The following is a 21,182-nucleotide window of genomic DNA, read 5'->3' on the forward strand; positions in this document are numbered from 1 at the left end:
AGCAAAGATCCTACCAATATTACTCGGTCGGCAATTGCTTTTAAATTTTAATCCACTTTTCCATTCTTGTTTTCACTACACCTTTTATATTCCACAATAGAAATCCTAGCAAGAAATTCAGCTTCTTGTTGTAAACGGCTGATTTAGTAAGTTCAAAAATGTTCCAAAGAGGTGCTCCATCCTGTCTCAACATATGGTAATCTATATAGTTTTGTCTTTGTCTGGTGGTGTGCCACTGACCAAGTCTCATGTATTAAAACTATTTAATATACAGGTTTTTGTTAAGACTATTGCATACTACAAAACAATACATTAATTATTCTAAAATCTAAATTATCCATATTTTTTATTGCTTGTTGTAGACTACACCTATTCAGGAACCACACATGACCTTTAATACAATGTCAAGGCCTGTTATTGATGCTCTTTTACCCAACTATGCAAAGAACTCAGGCATGGGTTCAAGGAGCAATATGGCAAGAGATCCCAAGAAAGATGGAAGAAACATGCAACAGAGTGGTAAGAGTATAAATAATTATGAAATGCTATCCCAATTCAAGTCTGATAAAATATCTATTCATTTACTTAATAAAGTAGCTACTTATTGAATGAATGAATAATATTTATTGATTAAAATTTGGTTACATATAACTTTCATATATACGAGGTAGTTTATGGTTATTGACTAAAATTAGGTTTTGGCAAGATTTTTGCTATAATTTCATATCTTTATCTTTAAGAAAGAAACACTCCTAGTATAGATGTAAACCAACCTAAAAACAATCTGTAAGTATTGTGTGCAACCAAATCTGCGATCAGCTTAACTATATCAATCCATTGTTAAAGTAAAAATGTGTTTTGCAAAGGCAAAGGTAGCATGAAGTTGAGTGCTCCTCCAAGTGGCAGCAGTTCACATCGTCAGTATATTTCTATCTCCCTGTCACGTGAAGAAGTGAAACTGACCCAGTCTAAAGATGCATGGAAGCCCACTCGCTTCAAGAAGGATAATCTTACAGAGGAAGAGTTCAGGACTCAGGTGAGTTTCCCATCTTACCAGATCATGACCAACATGGTCACAAGGATCCTACAAATAACAATATCTAAGGAAATGTTAATCAAGCTCAAAGAGGAGCTTATTAAAATATACCAGGCAGCTTATTGACAACCTTGAGTGATGCCAACATAGGGTGAATAGCCTTAATGTGATTGACGGTGAGTGTGAGTGTATAATTGTACCTATTGCAGTATGTTGGTATGCGTTATGATTCCAAAAAAGCTGTGCTGTATTGTATGAGAGTATATTTCTTCAAATATTGTTACCAATGTGAAGTCTCGAAACTTCAAGTACCTACCTGCGCCTACTTGGGTCGAGACGGGAACCCCTAGACCCCTCCAATATCTTTACACATATCTATTTAGGCTATTACTACCCATATAATAAATGCGAAAGGTGTGTTTGTTTGTTTGTAACAGATAAACGCATGGACGTGATTTTTTGCATGGATATAGTGGAGAGTGACAGATGCTACTTTTTAACCGACTTCAAAAAAAGGAGGAGGTTCTCAATTCGACTGTATGTTTTTTTTTGTATGTTACGCGATTACTCCGTCAATTATGGACCGATTTTGATGATTCTTATTTTGTTTTGTAGGACATACTTCAGAGGTGGTCCCATTTTTAATTTGGTAAAGATCTGATGAATATCTTCGGAGATGGAGAACAGAACTCCTCAATAGATAAGAGTAAATTGCTCGCGATCAGTGTAATAGCTTTGTAAACAGTAGGGTTTTAACCAGGCATAACATATTTTTAACCGACTTCAAAAATGGAGGAGGTTCTCAATTGAAATGTCTGTTTTTTGTATGTTTGTTACATTACGCGATTTCTCCGCCAAATATTAACTGATTTTGATAATTCTTTTTTTATTTGGTAGGACATACTTGAGAGGTCTATTTTACTTCGGTGAAGATCTGATGAATATCTTCGGAGATGGAGAACAGAACTCCTCCCTGGATAAGAGTAAATTGCTCACGATTAGTGTGATAGCTTAGTAAACAGTAGGTTTTTAACCAGGCATATCATATTTTAGTACAATGCGGCCACTAAAAAATGTGTTTTTTTTTTCAAAAATAAATAAAAACCGACTTCAATAACCACAAACACTAAAAAGTAAAAAATAATTTAATTTATTACCCAATATATTATGTATACAAGAGTTATTGTAGTTCTATAGTAACATTTTTTGGAGTCTGTGCCAATGAGGTGCCTATGTGGAGTCACAAAACAATATGAAGAGTACCTAGATAGACGGTTCGTGCGGCTAATTGGCACCGGCTCCAAAAAATGTTACTATAGAACTACAATAACTCTTGTATACATAATATATTGGGTAATAAATTAAATTATTTTTTACTTTTTAGTGTTTGTAATTATTGAAGTCTGTTTTTATTTATTTTTGAATTTTTATTATTATCTAAGAACATCAAAAAGTTTCCACAGGATTTTAAAACCATACGTTCACGCGGACGAAGTCGCGGGCAAGAGATAGGTCGAAATAAAACATCTTGCAACAATACTTATATTATATTATGGATTTAATCCTATTTTGATTGAGAAATTATGAAATGTTCATCGTTGGTAATATATATTTTGAGAGTGGTATATCTAGCTTAATTTTAGTGTAGAAGTTCCCTCTTCCGTAAAATAACCATGCCATTCTCACGCCTTGTTGGTGCCATGTTTCTATAACAAAGTCAAAGTCAAAGTCAAATGATTTATTCAAAATAGGTAATAAATTACTCTTATTGATGGTCTGGTATGGTGTTAGATTTGTAAGATAAAGTGGTGATAATTATAACGCAAACTTAAAACGAAAGCTACGAGGGTTCCAAACGCGCCCAGGTCTAAGAAGAGTCCACAACAAACTCAGCCGGGCATTCTTTTTATTATCACGACTTTACAAAATTATTGACACTTATTAGAACTATCACAAAGTCGTTAAGCAACTCATTCCCAAGCTTGCTTATCATTTAAATAATCCTTTACATTGTAATTGGATTTTTCAATTAGTTTACGTTTTATATCTCCAATATGTCTTCTGGAAGCTTATTATAGAAACGTATGGAATTACGAGCAAATGAATTGCTAACTTTACTGAGCCTAGAGGCGGGCATTACAAGTTTATTTTTATTTCTAGTATTTATATTATGACAGTCACTTTTTTTTTAAATTTATTTATGTTTTTATGTACGTACAGTAAATTTTCAAAAATATATTGATTATGCACTGTCATAATTTTAACTTCCCTAAATTTAGTTCTCGGCGACTCTCGTGGCCCCATACTGTATATGGCTCGAACAGCCCTTTTCTGCAGCACAAAAATAGAATTAATATCAACAGCATTACCCCATAATAATATACCATATGACATAATGCTGTGAAAGTAACTAAAATATACTAGTCTCGCAGTTTCTATGTCTGTCAACTGGCGAATCTTCAAAGTCAAGTCAAAGTCAAATGATTTATTCAAAATAGGTAATAAATTACTCTTATTGATTGTCTGGTATAGTGTTAGATTTGTAAGATAATATAGTGGTGATAATTATAACGCAAACTTAAAACTAAAGCTACGAGGGTTCCAAACGCGCCCAGGTCTGAGAAGAGCCCACAACAAACTCAGCCTCAGGGTTTTTTAACGCATATGCGGCAGAACTAAGTCTGTTCGATAAGTTATTTATATGAGAGCCCCATTGAAGTTTTGCATCTAACGTTATTCCAAGAAAAATAGCGGTATCCACTAAATCTAATTCCTCATTATTAAGTTGCACAGTGGTTTTCACCTGCTTAACATTTGGTAAAGTGAATTTAATACACTTTGTCTTTAACAGTATTCTCAGTACTTTTAATCTTAGTCAGCTTTGTTGATACTCATAGTATCAAATTGCGTGTGTTTAAATATAATTTAAAACTGGTGCTTATGAATTCTAGGAGCACGGCATCAAATATAATTTTTAGATTACTAGCCATTGGATTTGTCTTAGGGTGATTACGCACTTATCCGATCCGAGTCCGTGAAAATACGGAAATTAAAAGACTCTGACCGAACTCGGATATTGCTTACGCACTAATCCGATCTCGGATCCACATCCAAGCTATTCAAGTGACATATTTGGCATATTTACCTGTGTCATTCCAACGGAGAGCTTACAGAGAGAGAGCCAGTGCGTGCCAGACCTTCGTTATTTTATAAAAGCTGAAAGTTTATCTGCGTATTGTCCTTAGCAATGGGAGGAACGTTTGTTTTGCTTTTATAAAATAACAAAGGTCCGGCATGCGCTGGCTGGCTCATGACAGAATTTACATATTTAGTACCATGAAGTAAAGAGTATTTATAAGCCCATGGAAGTAAACCATAGTCATAGATGTTATGTCCGATTTGGATCCGAGGCATATCCGAGTTATTCTAACGGATGACGGAAGTGTAGTCCGTAATCAACGAAAATGAATTTGTCAACCGATTCGTAACAGTTCAATGCGCGTTAAGACGGCGGTGGTCGAATTCGTCAACCGATGCTTAACAGTCCAATGCACGTTAAGTCGGTGGCCGAATTCGTCAACCGATGTTTAACAGTTTAATGCACGTTAAGGCGGTGGCCGAATTTGTCAACCGATGTTCAACTGTTCAATGCACGTTAATACGGTGACCGAATTTGTCAACCGATGTTTAACAGTTCAATGCACGTTAAGATGGTGGCTGAATTCGTCAACCGATGTTTAACAATTCAATGCACGTTAAGATGGTGGCTGAATTCGTCAACCGATGTTTAACAGTTTAATGCACGTTAAGAACGTGGCTGAATTCGTCAACCCGTGTTTAACAGTTCAAAGCACGTCAAACATTGCTCAACGAATTCGGCCGCCGACCTAATATAAATGCGCCTTTACTTGACAAACAAAATAATAGCCACATTTTATGTAAAAAGCTTGTTATTCTTAAATAAAATTCCTTATTTCAGGATCTTTACAAGAAGTTCCGTGGTATCCTTAATAAGTTGACACCACAAAAATTCGATGCTTTGCTTGATAAAGTAAAAGGTCTCGAGATAAATACGCAGGCTCGTCTTGAGGGTGTGATTGATTTGGTTTTCGAAAAAGCTATTGATGAACCTAATTTCTCTGAAGCCTATGCAGGAATGTGTAGCAAGTTATCTATGCTTAAGGTGATACAATCTATTTAAATTATCTTATTTTTTTTCCATTTGTCAACCGACAGACGGCCACTGCTGGACATGGTCTCTTGTAAAAACTTCTACACGATAAGGTCATGCGTTACCTGAATCCAGTGGCTCCCTGTGAATCTCCTCCGCTGGTCTTCCAACGTTGCGTTTTCGGCCTGAGGTCGCACCGTGGAACCACAAAGTCTATCGGTTTTTCGATAAATTTGTATAAGAACCTGAGTAACCGACATAGCTCAACGGGATACGAAACTTTAGTGGCAATGGGCAGGGCACATAGTTCGATAAAAAATTGTCTTATATTGTTTTGAAAGAAAGAAAGAAAAAAAAAAAAACTGTGCCACACATCACATCTTAAAACTAAGAGCTAGTTATTCCGGCTAGTAATTAGTTTTCTAATGGTATGGTATCATGTATGTTGAATTTATTTCTAGGTTCCATCTGACAATTCTCCTGACCAATACGTCAATTTCCGCGGACTTATCATAAGCAAATGTCAGAACCAGTTTATTACTAACAAGATGGATGAAAATGTGGTAAAACTAGAAAAGGAACTTGCCGAATGCACTGATCCAGTGAGTAGACGTTTTAAAAGGAGATGGCCCAAAAATATAGAGCGTAAGCCGGGTTGAGCTTCCGAGCTATTCTAGCTAAAATTTCAAATCTAGAGATGGCGATACATATTGTCATTTTCACGTTTATTGTCTCTTGCCATATGATTTAAAAAGTCTATGTGTCTAACTTTGTCTAAAGGAGCAACTCTAAAATATTCTTTTTTGATGTAGTGTACTAACATGATACAAGGGTTGGACCGCCTCCTTTATAGCTGTTTGTCACCAACCTTAAATTGATCATACTATCTCTAAATGAATCTATATATTCTTCCCTCAGGCAAAGAAAAAAGAGCTCCACGATCAACTTATTGAAGAGAATAGACGCATCAGAATGCGATCTGTTGGAAATGTTAGATTTATCGGTAAGTAATTTTACACAATATAACAACACAAACATTTGCTCATAAAACGTCTCTTACTTCACAATTTTTAAACTATATAGGCATTTACCACCCTTGGGCGATAAAAATACTATCGCACAGTTATTAGCCTATAAAGCAGTGTTATAATATCACTACGCACTAGTGCGGTAGTTACCGCGCTAGTGCGTAGTGATATATCAATTATATTATCACTGTTCCACAAAACGGCTGTTTCGAGCCCGTCATCTTAATCGCGCATTTTGTTTTATAGTATACCACGTAGTTAGTACGATAGAATATTAAAAATCATATAAGACAATTATCAATTTTTTTACAGTTTAGTACTTACAATTGTGTTGTAAAATGTATACACGTGCCCATTGAAAATTAAATTTTCGGTGCTATTCGATTATCTTCTTCTCTATATATATAAATGAATCGCTGAATGTTTTAGGCGGTACGAAGTTCGCCGGGTCAGCTAGTGAATTATAAATGCGAAAGTGTGTTTGTTCCTTTAACGCAGAAAGGGAGCAACGGATCGACGTAATTTTTTCATGGGTATATTTAAAGACCTGGAGAGTGATAGGCTACTTTTTATCCTGGTAAATCAGTCCCCAATCAGAGTTCCCACAGTATTTTTAAAAACCTTAATCCACGCTGATTAAGTCGCGGGCATCAGCTAGAATATTATAATTTGCTCCTAATTTTCATTATACTGCACTTGTATCATAAATATTACTTTATTTTATTTATTCGTGTCAAAAAACACCTTATCACAGTGTAGTAACAAACATACATACATTTTAGATCACAGTTCAGTCAACTCTGGCGGTTAAAGTTACATTACGCTTACCGTTAAACTTTGAACGTCAATATAAAAGTAAAATGGGTTGCATAAGTCAGAATGTTAACTTAATACTAACTGTTGAATACCTTTACTATAAATTTTAATCATGGAGGTCTAAATAATGACATTTACAACCCACTTTCCTTTTTTAGGTGGTAACGTATCGATCAAAGTAGGACGGTAGCTGTTAACGTAACTATAAACAGCCTTATAATATATTATGTAAGTTAACCTTTGCGTGCTCCAACAGTCATAACAATCACTAATTACTACAAAATTTGACTAGTGCTAAAGTATATTTTTAAACTTCATCAATACATCTTATCATCATTTTGTTTAAAAAGTGGATTTTAATTGTGATAACAGCACAACACTTAATTTTTATTTTACCGAATTATGACTCATCATTATTAAATATTTTATATCATCGATAAGTGTTGATTTGCTTTTTGTTTGTCTATACTTTAAAAACCGGCCAAGTGCGAGGCAGGCTCGCGCAATGAGGGTTCCGTACTACAGTCGTATTTTTTCGACATTTTGCACGATAATTCAAAAACTATGGTGCATAAAAATAAATAAAAATCTGTTTTAGAATGTACAGGTAAAGACCTTTCATATGATACTAGACTTGATATAGTCACTCACTTCGAAAGTTGAAAATACTAATTATTAGTTCATGACCACATTTAATTTTTTTTGTGTGATCTAACCCTAAATTCACGGTTTTCAGATTTTTCCCCAAATGTCAGCTAGATCTACCTACCTGCCAAATTTCATGGTTCTAGGTCAACGGCAAGTACCCTGTAGGTTTCTTGACGGACATACAGACAACAAAGTGATCCTATAAGGGTTCCGTTTTTCCTTTTGAGGTACGGAACCCAAAAATCTGGGTATTTTTTCCATATTTAAGGCCGATTGTGCCCATTTACTTATAAAATAAACATACATTACTTGAATGAAGTAAATATTATGCAATCCTCTTTGATTTAACTTATAACTGATAAAATTATCATGAACTCTCAAGTCGATGTGACGAAGTAATGCAAAGATTGAGTTTCGTACATGAATACAAGCAGATGAGATCACGATGATGTATGAGGCGCCATATTTTTCATTTTTTTTTTCATATTGTCAAGAAAGCTTTTTTGCGGGATATTTAAATAATATTCTTTGTTTTCGTTTTTCTTGCACTTGATGTAATGGAACGTAATTGTAAAATATACATTTTCTATAGAGTCCTTAGACATCAGTGATTAACATAGATTTTTTTAAAACCTGTCAAATAACCTATAGTGAGTTTATTTTATAATTATTATAATTATTAAGTAAACTCACTTTTATTATAATATAGATAAATAATATTACTAACTTCCTATCAGGCGATATTTACTAATTTATCAATATAATTTCTTAATTTTTTATTTTCATTTGAAATAATACATACATATATGTACTTAAAACTCTTCTCTTTTTAACCATATAAACAATAAATATGTACACAATTATACTCGTAGCTTTGCGAATGGCGGTACTCTATATGCATTCTTCGCAATGTGTCGCCGACGCCGCTGTAATGTCGCGAACGTATGCCGACTTTGGTTTTTGTTCCCAATATTTTGCAAAAATAAGTATTAAGATTCATTCTACCGGTTTAAAGGCCTGGACAGACAAAGTACGGACGGCAGCGATGCATGAACGTGTGTAGGATTTGAAGTCCACTGAACTTTATGAAACACGTTATACTGCGGAGCGCAAAGATGTCGACGCTCGAGTGTGCATGCCTTCATATAGTTCCTTGTATTACAACTTTTCCTTGTATAACAACTTTTAGAAGCCCCGTTGAATACTTCCGTCACGTGTTGTGTTAGCTCAAGCTCTTAAATAATTACGGTTTTGCAAAACAATATTCTGACAAAGAAATCACAGGACTTGATAACTTACAAACTGTACAATATTAGTTACAACAACAACTACTAGGTGTATAACACCTAGTGTTATAGTGTGTTCATAATAAATTGGCGTGTGTCCACTTGAGACCGACAAAATATATAAGATTGAACCGGCTCCTTTATAAATGAATGGGCTCTATGAGTGTTTGGTTTATTACCCCTATTGTTTACGTGGCATGTCGAATGTAATCCTATTCTTATTGCTAATGCCGGTCTCAAGTGGAAACACGCCAGTTTATATTGAATGCACTATACTAAATGTTACGGACGCTCAAACTTTTTAATTTTGTTTATTTTTTATTGTGCTTATTTTTAAGTGCGAAGTTTATTGAATTAAAATATTTTTTGAGCTTATTGATTTTATTTATTTGTAATAAACAACTTTATTATTTTTGGTACCTTAATATCAAAAATAATAATTAAAAATCAGCTGAGTAGAATATTGTGTCATATAAGATATTATAAATCTATAATAAAAGTTTAATATTTATATTATAATTATTTATTATTTAATTTCATTGGCCAATTGCTACAAACTTGATATCGTTACAATATTGAATGACCATTTTCACAATATCCGGGAGTGGTTCAAAGGATTTTGTATTTTATACTATTTTAGGTGAGCTGTACAAATTAAAGATGTTAACATCCAAAATTATGGTGTTCTGCATGAATTATTTGATTGATAAACTGGAAGAAGAGAAATTGGAATGCCTCTGCAAACTGCTAACCACTATAGGGGAACAAGTTGAAAATGAAGTCAGAGACCAGCTCGAGACCGTTTTTAAGAGGATGCAAGATATCGTTGACCGCAAGTCTAGCAAAATTAGTAACCGAGTGCGATTCATGATCCAGGACGTCATGGACCTGAGGCGAGGGAGGTGGGTCACAAAGAACCTGGTGGAATCCCAGCCTAAGATGATGGATCAAATCCAAAAAGAAGCGGAGCAACAACAACGAAATATCGAGGTAAGACTTGGTTACTTAGTGGTACTGATTCTGAGAACAATCTAATTTTATTTCTATTTGTATTCTCATCCTCTTCTTACTAATGTAATATGTAAAGGACATACGCAGTTTGACAGTTTTAAATTTAATTTTTAGATGGTAAAACCCGTGATTTTAGCGCACTCGCGAACCTACTGTTTAAATTTGTATTGTGCACTAAAATTTAGAGTCTTTAAATGTGAAAGTCATGTTCCGTTCCTTTTTTAGCATTAGTAAAAAGAAAAGGATGCACATACTCTAAATTTAGTTTAGAGAGAGACTAGAGAATCGGGGCCATTGTGGCTAATTCCTTTGTACACAATCTCTAAACTAAACTAAAATATCACGTCTAAATCTATTGCTATCCCTTTCATAATGTTGCTTGCGGAAAAGGAAAGCACTAGATTTAGACCTGTTCATTTAGTTTAGTTTAGAGATTGTGTACTAGAGAATCGGCCCCATTGACTAATTAATCTTAGGGTCTGTTTCACAATGTCCAAATAAAGTTCCTAATAAGCTATTTGTAACTTATTTGGAAAATAAACACATTGTTTGCGTTGGTTCAAGTGGCCAATAGCAGTTATTTGATGGATAACTATGTACTTTAACGTACTATGACAGCTGTCTTCGTGACTGCGCCAGCGTTTCACGCGTCGTTTCTTAACCTAGCTGAAACTGACTGTTTTTAACATTTGTTGAATGGACAAGATTTAATAATCCGACTTAATAGTAACGGAGCAATGAAGTAGTTTGCTTCAAGTTTCACACAATACTATCTTTGTTTAGATAATGAACTCGGCGCCTATGGGCGGAGGATTCCGGCGCGAAGACGGCAGAGGCAAGCGCGGCGGGGACGGCAGGAGGCAGGGCTCCAACTCGTTCATGGACAATCAATGGAAAGCCCCGCGCACCAGCTTCACTGTTGACACTTCAAAACTAAAGGCTGGCACCCAAAAGGTACATCTCTATTTAATGTTCGCGATATGTTGACTTGGCAATCGGGGTATGAGGTGAGTCGTGCAGGGAGGGGAGGGGGGGGGGGACGGGACCGCGACGCACACCTGTGCTGTCTTAGTTTTAGTGTAGCACGAGTTTGTATCGACCGCGTTAATCGATTTCATTGTTGCTTGTAGTTTTGTGTTTCGAAAAATCAGACTTAAAATTATTTTCTTTTTCAGAATTCTATTGGCAATATTAAATTAGCGCCATCACCTTCGGCGTGGAATCATGGTTCAGGTGCTAAGAATCCAGTCCAAGCTAGTAGCAACTCTATGATAAGTCTCACAAAGAATAAGTTCAGCATGCTTGATACAACTGCTGGAGATCCTACTTCCCTCAACAGTAAGTAGAAAAAGCAAAACTATAAACACTTTGACCTTACTTACTTTTACCGTTATCATCTGAGGAGTGTAGTCATGATTAATGTTGTTTATCAAGCTGTCTCGCTAGCACTCGTTGTGCTTACGGAACGGCATAGTGATATGTGGGTAATATATGGTAGCGAGTCTATATCGATGAATCGCAACGATGTGTTTTTCAAGAAATAGGAAGAAGAGTTACGACCTATCGTCGTCATCGCTTTTCATTAATTTCCCGGAATGCAAGCTATCTTTACTAAATCTGCTCGAGAACAGCTAAATCGATTTCGCTATTCTTTTTCATAAAATTCCTTGAAGTACGAGGATGGTTCTTACGGAGAGAAAAATTAAAAAAGAATCGACTGTTAGGCGGTACGAAGTTCGCCGGGGCAGCTAGTTTGATAAAAAACTTGACAGCAATGGTTGACAAAAAACAAATTGCTACATAATTGCTCGATATCAAAATATTTCTGAAAACTGATTGTTTGCTCATTTGTAAGTTTGTTATAGTCTGTCATTTGTTTTTAAAAGAAGTGGGAATTATAAATTTTATCCATACTTATATTATAACTGCGAAAGTGTGTCGGTCTGTCTGTCTGCTAGCTTTTAACGGCCTGTCCGTTTAACCGATTTTGATGAAATTTGGTATAGAGATAGCTTATATCCCGGATGCGAATACTTTTGATCCCTGAAAATTAAAGAGTTCCCACGGGATTTTTAAAAACCTAAATCCACGCGGACGAAGTCTCGGGCATCATCAGGTTTTACTAAAAGGCACAATATGACACATTTGATCATGTTGTTTCTGCTGTTTTTTTAACGTCTATTATTTTATGTGTACACAATTGGGTATTTTACTTCTTTTGAATTTGATAAATATTATTACTTTATTATAAACTAGGGTGAAAATAATGACGTATGCTGAAAAAAATATTAAAATCCAACAAAGATTTACAAAGTTACAGGCATTTTAATTTTGGAGTGGGAGGGTCTTCTATCCCTTTCTCGCATAACGAAAATTTGTTTGAAACTGCACGAAGCTACTATGGCATTTCTCAAAATGACGTCTTAATTGTATATTGCTATCTCTGTCTAATCAGAAATATTTAAATGCTTATAACTTTTTTATTATTTGATCGATTTAATTAGTTTTTTCAGTTTACATCATTATTTTCATCCTAGTTTATAATAAAGTAATAAAATCATTGGAGTCAAATATCCAATTTTTGTTCAGCCAACAAGGATATGTCCCCAAGCTATCACCACTCGAAGTCGATCGAGAGGTCAACCTTCAATTCTAGAGGTGATTTCAGTGAGTTTATAAGGATACTTTTCACCAATAAGCTCTTTTGTCTGAATCAGAATCTGCTTTGTCAGACCTTGCTTTTCAAAGTTTGCCAGCTTATTGATTGCTATGCATTTCACACTCACAATAAGCCGTGATAGCCTAGTGGTTAGGACGGCCGCCTCCTAATCGGAGGTCGGGGGCCGATCCCGCGCAAGCACCTCTAAATTTTCGGAGTTATGTGCATTTTAAGTAATTAACAACCGGCCAAGTGTGTAGTGTAGGGTTCCGTAGTCACAATTTAGCCATGATAGTTTTCCTTTAAAATTTATTATATTTATAATTTGTATAATCTGCTGTGAATTTTTTCACGTTCCTATATACTACCATTTGGCTGATAAAGGGGACACACACATACACATACACACTTGAATGTAGTAAAAATTATCACTTTAAAACATCATATTTTACAAACGGATCTAGAAATCGAAAAATGATGTTCCCACATCCACAGTATTTTTAAAAGACCTATTCAACGATACCCGACACTATGGGGTAGAAGAAAAAAAATCATCCCCACTTTACATGTACCCTAAAAAAATATTTATGACAATTTTATTTCACCACTGTCGGCGTGATTAATATTTATACCCATGCCAAATTACAGATTTCTAGCACTAATAGTCTCTGAGATTAACCGAGGACGGACGGACGGACGGACGGACATGGCGAAACTATAAGGGTTCATTGTTTACTACGGAACCTTAAGACTACGGAATCATAATATATTATGCTTGACATAATTTTGTCGTAGGATTAGATTATTAAAAAATTACACATTACAAATTCTTACTAATTTGTATTGTGTAATTTTTTGGCATCATCATCATCCATGGTCTCATGGTCCAGCAGCCACCGCCTGTTTTTTTCTAATTAATAACAGGCCGAATCTTCGCGAGTAGGTTCGGTTAAACTAGACACCCAAGTTTTTCACTGTGAAAATTCTCGATAGAGGTAGCTATTGTAATGCGCAGGTATAAAACATGTCGAGAATTTACCTCTATCGACAATTTTCACAGAGGAAAACTTGGGCGTCCCGTCGAACCGAACCTACTCACGAAGATTCAGCCTGTAGTTAATTACCAAAAAAACGGCGGCAGGGGGAACACCACTCCTGAGCATGGGTCAAGCTTTTTCAAGGTGATTTGTATTTTCTTTACTGATACTACTACTATTGCTTCTTTCCCACTACTGATTACTACTTTTTCTATTACTGACATTTTACTAGTTTATATTGTGTTAGTCCGGTTGTACACATTTCCTAGACTAAGCTAAATTGACAGTTCTAAAAGTTATGCTATCTTTTTCCAGGGATAGTAATATATAGCACTATTTTTAGACATGCCATTTAATTTTGGTTTAAGAGATTGTGCACTACCGAATGAGCCATTGAATACATGTGTCCATTTTTCGACTAGATAGTGAAAGTAGCAGCCGGTCTGGCTCAATAGGAGGGGTGCCGCGGTCTAATTCCGGCAGCAGGAGTACCAATGTCGCGTCGAAACAAGCGGCAGAAGCTTCACCGTCCACGCCAGTTGCGCAAGAGCCGTTGACCCCAGTAAAACAGAAGGCAGTCAAAATGCACATCATGGACATGCTGGTCAACCCGAGTGACGAAGAATTTGCGACTGACTTCAAGCAGACATTCCCTGTACAGTACCACGCTGCTGCTGTCACCGAAATGCTTAACATTGCTTTGGAAAAGTAAGTGTACTTTCTGCTTACATTGTTCACATTATATTGTGTAACATAATGCCTGTTCAGACGGGCAACCCCACATCAGGCAACAGTAGAAATGTCACCAGGCAGTGTATTGGCCACACTTTCAGCAGGGCGATTCCTAACTCAGTGTCTAAGACTTTATGATAGCCACCGAACTCATTTGACATTAGTTGGTCCTACGTTGCTGCTTCATTGAGTAATTGAAAAAAACTTTAATGGATTAAAAATAGATGTCAAATAAGCTCAACGAGCAGCTTTACGAGTTTGAGACACTGAGTTAGCGAATCAGTAGGTAGGACAGCCGTTGAACGAAACTACAAATTGTATATACCATAATTATGTGTTTTCATAGTTTTCATGGCCAGCCACATTTTTGCCGCTGTGATGTAGCTGATGCACGTCTGAAAGGGCATTTATAGAAGGTTAACATGTTAAAAGGTTTACCTATACGGTTGAATTTTGCAAATCAAACTGAGCATTTATGATGCGCCAGTGTGCAGGTTTTCAGAATGTTCCGTTTGACATGCAAAGGTCCACGTCTGAGGTATATCTTTGCATGTACGTGCGGGCTGTTCCAAAAATTGGTAGTGAAATGAAAAACATTGTAATTTGATACAGTTGTATTTATAACTTTTCAAAATTTTCCTTTCAAATCCCAATGCACTTATGTATTCAGGTGAACCAGCTTTCGACACATTTTAAAAATGTATCTTGTGGGAGGTAGCACAAAAAGCTTCTATTGAGATGTCCATTGTTGCATACAAAAGTGTGACAGATTTACTTTTTAAAAATATTAAAAAAAAGGACTACACTTATGTGGTCAATGATTTTGTGAGTGAGTAAATTCAACATAGTTTCTAGAAAAAACAGATTGTATTTATTTATTCTGTAGCTAACAATTTTCGGAACAACGCTGGTATGATTAGCTTTATACGACATAATACAGCTCATGCAGGACTTCTATTAAGCTCTTAACGCAAAATTCCGCGTACATATTTTCACTTGCAGATTTCCGCTAGTGAGATACTGCCCCGTCCTATATATTACTACACCCTATCCACGGAATCAAGTTAATATAGCGCTCTCTCTACCTAATTCCATACAAAAACAGAGAAAGTGCTTTACAAACCTCATTCGCGGTTAAGTTAGTTTAGCGCTCTCTCTGTTACGTACCCATTCAAATGATAACACCAAACAGAGAGAACACTTTATTAACTTGATTCGGTAGGGTATAAAATAATTATTTTTGTATAATTTTCAAAACCTGTTCTAGAAGTTTAGCACTACCTGTGCACAATACATTGTTACCGAATGTAATTAACTACATTATATCTTTTTTACAATTAGCTTTTAAAGCTGACTTTATAAAGCTTACATTTAATATATTAGTCAAAACCAAGTTTTATAATACAGGGTTTTAGAGTAATTCATTGAAAAGATTAACATTTAGTAACGAAAAGAACATTTTTTTCCCCTAAAGAGCTTCAACTGAAGTATTTTTTGTGCAATGATGAAATCATCATTCAATAATGATACCTAGATGGTTACATTAAAAATTAATTCAGCGTAAAAATAATGCTTTTGAACCTATAGCATTAATAAATATCTAAAACCCCGTATATTTTTGCTTATTATTAAACTTATATACATATACACATTGTGATAAGCTTGAAACATATCGTGGGCTTCAAGCTATAGAGGTGCATTGCAGTACGCTTACTCTTACTTAATTCTGACAAAAGTGCATTAAAAGAGAAAATTCGCATTTTTGTTTACACGCACAGAAATTGCGGGTTGAAGCCCGCGTTATTTAGACCAGTATTTTACTAATTATAATAATAGTAGAATTTAAGACTACGGCAGATTGGTTTTTTTTTCATGACTATTGCCGGGCAGAAAATTTTAACAGTACAACAACATTAAATGCTTCATCAAAGTGAACATTTTAAGCAAAACCTTAAGGCTATTAAAGTGAGAGTAATGAGAGATGTTTATATAATTTTCGAGAGGCTTTTTTTGCTTAAAGGCATTTATTTATTATGTAATAACTTTGCGGAGGGAGTGTAGTATACCATCTTAACTCAAACAAAACTAAGATGTGTATTAATTAATAGTGATAATGTATTTATGTATTAGAATAGATGGGCAAAAGTTTTATTTAGTATTTCCATTTGGAGGTAGGAGGGCCTGCTAATGAATGTGAAAAATGTATTACTTAATAAATGAATAGCTCTCTCCTCACTGCCTAATCGTTATTATCAACTACCATACGCTTGTAATTATTTTGCAATTTTAATTTTTCGATCCATAAGCATATTATTGCTAAAACAATAAAGTACTACCTGAACTGCACATAAATGTTTTTGAGCAATTGTTAAAAAATGTTGGGCATCTTTAGGTAATGTTGTACCTTCTGTACTGGTACTCGTCTGTATTTTCTGCCTATGTTTCAAATTCATTTGCCTTGTTGTGTTTCAAGGCGGAAACAAATTATTATTATCGGACGCGGCCGGCGCGTCCCTAACGACTGTGCGCACCCAACAATCGCAGCTTACGGATGCGTCCCATAGTTCGTTTACGCCTTTACGCTCTAATCTCAAGTCATGATGTGTCATAAAATCTTCCTGTCTATAGCTGCTGTGATCGCAACACCACATTATTGGCTTTCGTACAGCATGCTCTATTTTTTTGATGTTTGTTGTTGTAATTTTGTATTTGAAATATAGTTCCTGGCCGTCAAATAGATTTTATTATACTAATTTTGCGTAAACATTGAATTAAATATTTTCGCGTTACCTGACTGCGGCGAAGATAAAAAAAAGGCTATGTGTTTGACATCGGTGTTGTCCGTTCCTATGACCGGTCGTAACTACTTAACAGCTCAACCGATTTTGTTAAATGATACGTCATAAGATTGAGTTTGAGACGTGCGAGTGTCACAAAATCAAATTGGTGCTTTATTTTATGGTACCGACTGAAAAAGATGCAGTGCAAACCGCAGTCAGGGTTTTTTTTTGAAAACTTTATAAATTACTTGTTTCTATTTAATTATATCTTACAAGTTTGAGTGAAACTCTCTGATTTAAGCACATTTTTATATTAATGATACCTATTTTACAAAGTTTTGTGCCTCAAAAATGTTTGGAATCATCACATATCTAAATTGTTATATTTTTCAGATCTGCAAAAGATGTTCACGTAATAGCAAAAGCCATGCATCATCTCATATCAACTGGCATAATTTCTGGTGAACATTTCTTGGTTGGTATGACTGAAATTTTGGAATGTGCACCAGATTTGTACATAGATATCCCAATGTTGTATGAATATCTAGGCAAATTTTTTGCACCACAAATCGAAAAGAAGGTATGAAAATAAATATACTATTAATCTGAATACATAAAAGGAAAAGGTGACTGACTGACTGACTGATCTATCAACGCACAGCTCAAACTAATGGACGGATCGGGCTGAAATTTGGCATGCAAATTTCAATTGCAATTTGCTAAAAGGAAAAACGGAACCCTTATAGGATTTCGTTGTTGTATGTCTGTCGGTCTGTCAAGAAACCTACAGGGTACTTCCCGTTCACCTAGCATCATGAAATTGGCTGGTAGCTAGATCTTATAGAAGAAATTCGGGGAAATATCTAAACACCGTGAATTTTTGGTCACATCACACAAAAATTTTTAAATTGTGGTCATTAACTAATAATTAGTATTTTCAATTTTCGAAGTAAGATAACTATATCAAGTAGGGTATCATAATATGAAAGATCTTCACCTGTGCATTCTAAAACCTATTTTTATTTATTTTTATGCATCATAATTTTTGAATTATCGTGCAAAATGTTGAAAAAATGCGACTGTAGCACGGAACCCTCGTTGTGCGAGCCTGCCTCGCACTTGGCCGGTTTTTTCTTAGAGGTGAAACAATAACATTTGCTTGAAGTGTTTATATTATTGAATATTGTTTATATGAATGTAAAATTATTTTGTTTCAGCATATCACATTTGTACAGACATTTAGTTTATGTGAAAATATAATCATGTCTAATCAGGGGCACATGTTCTTAAAAACTGTAATTAGAGACTTAAAAGAAAGTATGGGTCCTAGCTTTGTAAAAACTAAATGGCAGGAATCTGGACTGGCTCTGAATCAATGGATGAGTGAAGATCAGGTAAGATTGTTGTTGAGACTACTGTATTATCAGACTCCTTGTAAAGATTGCCATTGAATGTTACAAATCTTAACATAATTTTATATGTTAGTAATGTGGCTAATTCCGTTGAATACAATGGCTTAAACTAAACTAAAATGACACGTCTAAATCTATTGCTATCCATTTCATAATGTTGCTTGCGGAAAAGGATAGCACTAGATTTAGACCTGTTAGTTTAGTTTAGAGACTGTGTACAAGAGAATCGGCTCCAATATTTAGTTACTTAAAAATGGTGATCATTTAAACTTGTAAGGCGTTACGTCGTCTAAGTATAATTAGGAAAGGTGAAAATTCTAACTTTTGAAGATACATATATTGTAGAAAGCGCAATACATCCTTGCGCTTTAGAGTTACCTAATTATTCTTTTAAAAGTATTTCTTTTAAAATTTCAATTATTGGGATGTATTTTTTAGGTTCCCACATGGATCGAGGATAATAAATTCGAATTCTTGGAAGGCGGAACCGTTAGCGAGGAAACTAAGAAAATACTAACGCCAAGCGAAACACAGAGTAAACTCTTGCAGCTTATGAATACTGATGAGAATTGTGATTGTATACGAGGCTGGGTTCAGGTAGGTATTCCATATTTTCACCATCAGTATAATATTATTATTGATATACTAGCTGACCCGGCGAACTTCGTACCGCTTAATACGTCACTCAATTGTTTTGCCTTCCCGGAACCCCTCCACTAACACTTAAACTTTATGGTATGGTATTAAAGTTCAAATTGACTTTTAAGTATTATTAGGAATCTTTTGTTTGGGAATATAGAAAAGTGTTGTTTTTAGACTTTTACAGACAATTTTTTAAATTTTTCTCCGTAAGAACCATCCTCGTACTTCAAGGAATATTATAAAAAAAGAATTAGCAAAATTGGTTCAGCTGTTCTCGAGGTTTGCGAGCGTTTTTAATATAGATTGTAAAACCCTCTCCCAAAACTAATTCTCCCTCAGAGAGAAAGACGAAAGATCAGAGTGAGATTTAGAAGTTTTTATGAAGTATTCTATAATCATTAGTCATTGGTCATAAGATCTGATATTGACTGAAGCGGAGCGAAGTGTCAATCATGTCATCAAATGCTATCAATAGTGTGATTGGTCTGCTAAATATATCTCCGCCCATCTCCGGTTTGATGGATACTGGGGCCTTAAGGGATTAATGGATGGGAGAGAGAGATGTTATAAAAAACGACGTTATTTTCACGCAGGATAATGTAGGCGCGTCATCGAAAGAGAACTGGTTCATCCGAGCGCTGATCCAAGCGATATGCGAGCATGCCCTGTTCGGCGCGGAAGGCCGCGACGTGCCCCACTTTATTCACGAGCGTATGAACAAATTCGCGCCTCTGATTAGTGAGTTCGGGGAATCCCGAGAGCAGAGAGAGGCGAGCTGTCTCTTCGGCATTCAGCAGCTTATATACAGACTTCAACATCCACCAGGTATGATTCCGCTTACGGTTCTCGATTAATGGGGTTAAGACTAAACACAGAGTCAAAGTGGTAACCTTAAATATTTCGATGTTAATGAGACATAGTTCTAGGGCAAAAGCAATTTGCAGGACAAGGCGCGCAAGCGGTTCCTCGAAAATATAAATAATTTGACTATATAACTTTTGTTTCAACGTGAACCTTAAAAATGATATTGGCGTAGTGTCGCATGAGCTAAGAGCTGTGATAGGCATATTAAGACGTCCGCCTTCTATAGGGGAGGTCGGGGGTTCGATCCCTGCCTCTTAATTTAATTTGATTTAATGAATGATTTAATGAAATGATTTATTTGTTTTAAAAGGTCTTTTTAATAATTGTGCCGGGGACCCTGAAGTAAGTTTGCAAAACCTGTATCTCAGGGTCCCCGCTCTCCCTCCTCCATCATTAACAAAAAACTAAATTTAATGATATGATATGAAAATGAAACTTAAAAATACGTGTGTGTGTGTGTGTGTATGAGTGTGTGTGTGTACATATGTGTGTATGTGTGTTAGTGTGTACGTGTGTATATTTTAATAACAAATAACAAATTATACCCATCTATTTATATTCCTACAAGTAATTCTGTTTCGTCGTACGAAACTCTTAACTTTTCGAAGTTATGTGTGTTTTAAGAAATTAAATAACACTTGCTTTAACGGTGAAAACACGAATATGCATCAAAAAAGAATCAAATACGCGAGTGAGTGCACAAACGCCTTTAGTGCAACTGAACTTTGCTTGTTACTGCTCGCACATGGTCCCCTGGGAGGCATGTTTTCGAGAATGTGTTAGTTTGAAGCACAAAACGCGGCCAATTAGGTCTGGTAGATAATAATATTAAATTACGTCAATTTTCTTTGTTACAGGCTTAGCACTAGAAATATTCCAATTTTTACACGAACAATACATAATATCTGTGGAGGGTTTCACTGCATGGGAGGTATCAGAAATGGAGCCAGAAGGGAAAGGTATTTACTGTTTTGCTAACTAGCTGACCCATCCAGGCTTCGCTCGAGTGGAATTTCCAAAAATCCTGTAACACACTTCTTCATTTTTGCCCAAAAGCCCA

At 35.5% G+C, this 21,182-nt stretch overlaps 1 protein-coding gene across 12 annotated transcripts in view; it reads left to right on the forward strand.

Moving 5' to 3' along the window:
- LOC117995322 (eukaryotic translation initiation factor 4 gamma 3-like) overlaps positions 1-21,182 on the forward strand; it is a 63,381-nt gene that overhangs the window by 38,315 nt on the left and 3,884 nt on the right. For 9 of the 12 annotated variants that reach the window (XM_069509134.1, XM_069509124.1, XM_069509123.1 and 6 more), the window contains 15 exons: positions 363-519; positions 867-1,036; positions 5,016-5,219; positions 5,669-5,809; positions 6,126-6,210; positions 9,626-9,975; positions 10,780-10,950; positions 11,172-11,334; positions 12,586-12,663; positions 14,115-14,400; positions 17,598-17,784; positions 18,422-18,598; positions 19,055-19,213; positions 19,852-20,083; positions 20,980-21,081. In XM_069509134.1, coding sequence (XP_069365235.1) covers positions 363-519; positions 867-1,036; positions 5,016-5,219; positions 5,669-5,809; positions 6,126-6,210; positions 9,626-9,975; positions 10,780-10,950; positions 11,172-11,334; positions 12,586-12,663; positions 14,115-14,400; positions 17,598-17,784; positions 18,422-18,598; positions 19,055-19,213; positions 19,852-20,083; positions 20,980-21,081 — 2,662 coding nt within the window. The remainder of the gene's footprint in view (positions 1-362; positions 520-866; positions 1,037-5,015; positions 5,220-5,668; positions 5,810-6,125; positions 6,211-9,625; positions 9,976-10,779; positions 10,951-11,171; positions 11,335-12,585; positions 12,664-14,114; positions 14,401-17,597; positions 17,785-18,421; positions 18,599-19,054; positions 19,214-19,851; positions 20,084-20,979; positions 21,082-21,182) is intronic. The other 3 variants (XM_069509125.1, XM_034983324.2, XM_069509133.1) reach the window with 2 other exon arrangements.

Source organism: Maniola hyperantus, chromosome Z, assembly GCF_902806685.2.
Source record: "Maniola hyperantus chromosome Z, iAphHyp1.2, whole genome shotgun sequence".
NCBI classification, from domain to species: domain Eukaryota; kingdom Metazoa; phylum Arthropoda; class Insecta; order Lepidoptera; family Nymphalidae; genus Maniola; species Maniola hyperantus.